Genomic DNA, 6,000 nt, shown 5'->3' on the forward strand with positions numbered 1-6,000 from the left:
ACCTGATGGCGAAACTCGAGTCGCACCGCATCTGCCTCATGTACAAATTCATGTGGTTCCTGTGACCAGAGAAAGTTAAATATTCCTTAATATTAAAATCGACACGACGAGCTGCTAATAATAACAAAACGCAGGGCTATCGATACTTGGCCAATCATTCATTGCAGCTGCAGCCCGAGCAGAAGTATGGAGAAGTGTGTTTTGTAATAATGTTGATTAAAAACAGTGACAGTGCTGAATATAAACTTAAACATGAATTCACTCATAAAAACAGCAGCTCTTTGCTGTATTCGATGACAGTCTCTCTGTAGTCATGGTTTTAAAAGTTATTAAATCTTAAACTTGGCTGTGGCCAGGGTCATGGAAGCTCTGTAGTCACGGTGATTTGAGCTATCCGATTGGGCAGCTCAGTAGGTGCACTCGATTTAGTCACAGATTTGCCGGTCCCGCGGGTAGCCGGAGTTTGTCTCATGGGAACACTTTACCCACCCGGTGCCATGGACTTTTGAATCAAGTGCACCTACCGACAACAGCTCAACACCATTTAAATAAAAGGATCGGAAGCCTTTATGGTTTGTTGGATTTTCTACAGAAATATTTGGTGATGGACTAGGAATGCCTTTGAGATCGACCAGTTGGCGACCACTGGTCTATCGGCCGATACATTTTTCTACGTTTTTGGTTGTGTCTGTTGGGAGTGATGTGTTATAACGCTGGCTAAATCAATACTGGAGGAAGGTGAAGAGCTCTTCTTTCTACGCGAGGCCTTGAGCTTTAGTCCGTGCTGTTCAGTTTCCTTCGGAAGAACCTATCCCATTGTAAAATGGTTTATGTAAGGGTTAAGGCTAGGTTAGGTCAGGGTTAAGGGTCAGGGTAGGGGTTAGGTTAAGGTTAAGGGTTAATGTTAGAGTTTAGAATAGGGACATCCCAATAGCACTGACCCTTGAGCTTTGTGCTTTGTGCCCCGGCCCACAAGACCTGCGATTTCCAGGAATCTGATTGGTCAAGATACGCAAAAGAGACATATCATGAGGCAAATTGATCTTAAAAAACAGCACTTTGCCCTTAAATCAAAAGTGGCGTGGGCCTCACCACACGAGTTCTGGCGGCCCAGACTGAAACTCTCTCTGCTATCTCTGTCTCTCAGGTGTACCACATCTCCAGGAACCTGTGGTCCAGATTGGAAACCCGGACAGTGAAGAACGTCTGTGCACCTGCTGCTGTCATCGAAGATAAGATCTACATCATTGGAGGTGAACAGGCTGCCGCTTTCAACATGTTTATCTGGTTTACCTGGTCTATCATGTAGAATATCCACAGCTGTTACAATCCACATGAGTTGATAGCATGTCTCTCTTCTTTTTCTATCTATCTTAATCTCCTTTCAACTTTATTTACTTTGATGTTGTGATTCTGAACAATCTGTGGGTAGGTTATGTCCCCAATGGCACCCTATTCCCTCTGAGCTCTGGTCAAAAGGAGTGTACTACATAGGGAATAGGGCTGCTATTTGGTTACGTCGGCTGCCTTAATAAGAGTCAATGTGTATTGGAAATGTTTCATTTGTAGGGTACACTAGACGGATGATCGCCTACGACACCAAAGCCAACAAGTTTGTAAAGTGTGAGAACCTAAAGGAGAGGCGGATGCATCACAGCGCCACGGTAATCAACAACAAGCTGTACGTGACGGGGGGCCGCTTCCTGAACGGGCACGACACCATCGAGGACTCGGACTGCTTCGAGTGTTACGACCCCAAGACGGACGTTTGGACCTCCAAGGGGACGCTACCGTACAAATTGTTTGACCACGGCTCCCTGCCTCTGGTCTGTGTCTCCAACAGACCAAACCCTCCCTGAGTGACCCACAACATCTTATCAACATCATCATCTGGTCGTCTGGAGGTGAACAGTAAGGCTGACTTCTACAGCTGCCTCTCTGTCCTCCATTTGCAGATGCAATGTCCTCCAGTCCTTTGTCACATTTGAGCTGGTCCACAAACTGTATATGATATCTCTGATGAGTGACCCACAACATCCCCAAAACTCCTTGGACTCCTAGCCTAGCGGGCTCCTAGCCTAGCAGGCTCCTAGCCTAACCGGCTCCTAGCCTAGCGGGCTCCTAGCCTAGCGGGCTCCTAGCCTAACCGGCTCCTAGCCTAGCGGGCTCCTAGCCTAAACGACTCCTAACCTAACCTAGCATAGCGGGCTCCTAAAGTAGCCTAGCCTAGCAGGCTCCTAGCCTAGCGGGCTCCTAGCCTAGCAGGCTCCTAGCCTAGCTACCTGTCATGTTACTCCTTCACAGCAGTTATAATTGGACACCCCAGCTGGGATCGGATCGGAAACCATCTGAACAGACAGACGTTGGTCTCTTCTCTCACACAGTCACAGGACGTCAACACGCCTCAGGCACGGTCTTGATGCTAGCATCTGTGGCGTTCTAAATCAAAACATGAGATCTCAGCTGGCAGGCAGAGGTGTCACGTTGGCCCCAGGGAGGGAGGGACGACGGATCCACTGACAGATTTCTCAGTCTCCACACTCCTCCAAGGGTAAATCTGAAATGGCACCCTATTCCCTATGTAGTTCACGACTACTGGTCAGAACTAGTGCACTACATAGGGAATAGGGTACAAACTGGTCAGAACTAGTGCACTACATAGGGAACAGGGTAGGCTCTGGTCAAGACAAGGGAATAGGGTGCCATTTCAGACCAACGCTCCCCTACCCAAACTAAGTCCACATAACAATGAGTGAAGCCCTGTAACAGAGCTGGATGATATGGACAATGGAACTGGTACAACAACGATAACAATAAGGATTTGTTTCTAACATGAATGTTCACCACAGTTTAACATGAATGTTCACCACAGTTTAACATGAATGTTCACCACAGTTTAACATGAATGTTCACCACAGTTTAACATGAATGTTCACCACAGTTTCTAACATGAATGTACACCACAGTTTAACATGAATGTTCACCACAGTTTAACATGAATGTGCACCACAGTTTAACATGAATGTACACCACAGTTTCTAACATGAATGTTCACCACAGTTTAACATGAATGTACACCACAGTTTAACATGAATGTTCACCACAGTTTAACATGAATGTGCACCACAGTTTAACATGAATGTACACCACAGTTTCTAACATGAATGTTCACCACAGTTTAACATGAATGTTCACCACAGTTTAACATGAATGTGCACCACAGTTTAACATGAATGTTCACCACAGTTTAACATGAATGTACACCACAGTTTAACATGAATGTACACCACAGTTTAACATGAATGTTCACCACAGTTTAACATGAATGTGCACCACAGTTTAACATGAATGTTCACCACAGTTTAACATGAATGTACACCACAGTTTAACATGAATGTACACCACAGTTTAACATGAATGTTCACCACAGTTTAACATGAATGTACACCACAGTTTAACATGAATGTTCACCACAGTTTAACATGAATGTTCACCACAGTTTAACATGAATGTACACCACAGTTTAACATGAATGTTCACCACAGTTTAACATGAATGTAAACCACAGTTTAACATGAATGTACACCACAGTTTAACATGAATGTACACCACAGTTTAACATGAATGTTCAGCACAGTTTAACATGAATGTTCACCACAGTTTAACATGAATTTACTATTGACGGTTGTAGCCATCAATTGTCCCATGAACAATCACCCATATTAACAAAGTTATGTCATTTAAAACATCACATTTCTCTAGTATGGGCTATTTATCGTAATGAAGGCTATCAGTAAAATGCCTGCGATGTTACCGGTATGGTCGGTGTCTACATTTGTTTCGGTTTGTCTTTCCAGCTCTACCCTGTTAATAATTTATCACAGCAGCCTTGGTATCCATTGCAGTTGGATTGCTATATCGTACCATACCTTACCATATCCTATCATACCTGACCATATCCTACCATACCTGACCATATCCTATCCTACACTATCCTACCATAACAAACCCTACCGTATACTACCACACCATACAATACCTTATCCTACCACACCATACCCTACAATACCCTATCCTACCATACCCTACCCTACCGGACCATATCCTCCTATACCCTACCATAATATACCCTACCAAACCATATCCTCCTATACCATAATATACCCTACCAAACCATATCCTCCTATACCATAATATACCCTACCAAACCATATCTTCCTATACCATAATATACCCTACCAAACCATATCTTCCTATACCATAATATACCCTACCAAACCATATCCTCCTATACCATAATATACCCTACCATATTATACCCTACCAAACCATATCCTCCTATACCCTACCATAATATACCCTACCAAAATATACCCTACCATACCATATCTTCCTATACCCTACCATAATATACCCTACCAAACCATATCCTCCTGTACCCTACCATAATATACCCTACCAAACCATATGTTCCTATACCATAATATACCCTACCAAACCATATCTTCCTATACCATAATATACCCTACCAAACCATATCCTCCTATACCCTTGAATGGACAATGAATGTAAGATCTCCCTTCACTCTCTGACCTGAACTGGTGTGATGCTGTTTCCACACTCAGCTCCAGCTAAGCAAGCACAGCGACATACACCACACTACTACTGCCAGTCTGAGGACTTATGGGCAGGATGTAAATAGATCATAATACATGTATATAGTCAATTCATAGAAAATCCTTCCTACCTCCCAAGCATCTGTCGTTGTTCACTTTCTAAATGAGTCATTAAAGTGAAGGCCAGTTTAACCACGTGGTTATGTTTAATACCCTGGCAGAATATGGTCAACAACATTTACAGCTGTAGGATCTTAATTTGAGCCAGTTTTGCTACAGAAATAAATTAATCCTGCAGCAGCAACAGGAAATGTGAATTATAATATGGATTCTAATATAATGGGAATGTTGTGGAGAAGACTTGACAGACATGTAGTATTCAGGCAGTGAGACTAATTACCTGTCATTATCCTACCGATATTACACTACAAATCAGCACGTCACTGGACTGCGCTGTTCTTCTAGTAGTGGTGATTGGGGAACGATCAGTCCACTACATATCTGTCCCTCAGCCATCCCATGACCTAGAGGGCATATCTATTATAACCACTCAGAACTGCAGCCTGCCTACCAGAAGCATCGGTCGGAGATGCTGAGGCCGGTCCTGTGTCAGGTTTAGACATCGAAGACCATGCAGTGTTCCGGTCTGCTGGTGATTCAACAGTAGGCTACACTGCCAATGGCTTTATAAACCAAGAAGGAAAATCGGTGTGAAGGCATACCCATATATCTAGGCCTATCTTACTGCTAGTGAGACTGCTCTACTCGACAACAGTGTTTTCTCAACCCTCCATCTCGACCCGTGGACAGTCCCTCGTATCTTGCTTGCTTGCGGACAGCTACTAGGCCTAAGTCAGATCTTCCAAGAAGGATAACTATTGCCAAAAGACACTGATAGCACTACAGTGCTAATTTACTAATTGCCACCTTTTGCTCTTGACCCTATTGTACAGACTGTAGCCCTGACCATGGTTACCATGAGAACCAGGAGACGTCATGTGACTAGATGAGCCTGTGGCATGCTTCTCTGTGGGTCTCTATCTGTTTCAAATTTCAATGAATGCAGCACTATGCATATAGAGGCATAGAGTATATATATACGCTAGCTATTGCTTGCACCAAAGAGAGGAAAAAACTCACTTGTTAAAATAATGTATTTCTTCCTCTCTCATTTATTTTATATCCTGAATTACTTGTGTAAATGCTCACATTGTCCATATTTATTAATTTATGTAACTTGTGTTTTTGTAACAAAACTATGTCTTATTTCTTTATGAATAATATTAAAGTGATTTTACCAAAATATGATCTTATGTTTGAGACTGGGTTGGTAATATACACCACAGTGGAGAAAAACATTTTATCTTTAGTACTTTGACTGCAG

At 43.0% G+C, this 6,000-nt stretch overlaps 1 protein-coding gene across 1 annotated transcript in view; it reads left to right on the forward strand.

The window, feature by feature from the left end:
• klhl38a (kelch-like family member 38a) overlaps positions 1 to 5,708 on the forward strand; it is a 45,638-nt gene extending 39,930 nt beyond the window's left edge. The window contains exons 7-8 of the mRNA XM_045695091.1: positions 1,148 to 1,253; positions 1,570 to 5,708. Of these exons, the coding sequence (XP_045551047.1) occupies positions 1,148 to 1,253; positions 1,570 to 1,859 (396 nt within the window). The 3' untranslated portion in view covers positions 1,860 to 5,708. The remainder of the gene's footprint in view (positions 1 to 1,147; positions 1,254 to 1,569) is intronic.
• The last annotated feature ends 292 nt before the right edge of the window (positions 5,709 to 6,000 follow it).

This window comes from Salmo salar, chromosome ssa14, assembly GCF_905237065.1.
Source record: "Salmo salar chromosome ssa14, Ssal_v3.1, whole genome shotgun sequence".
In the NCBI taxonomy this organism is placed as follows: Eukaryota; Metazoa; Chordata; class Actinopteri; order Salmoniformes; family Salmonidae; genus Salmo; species Salmo salar.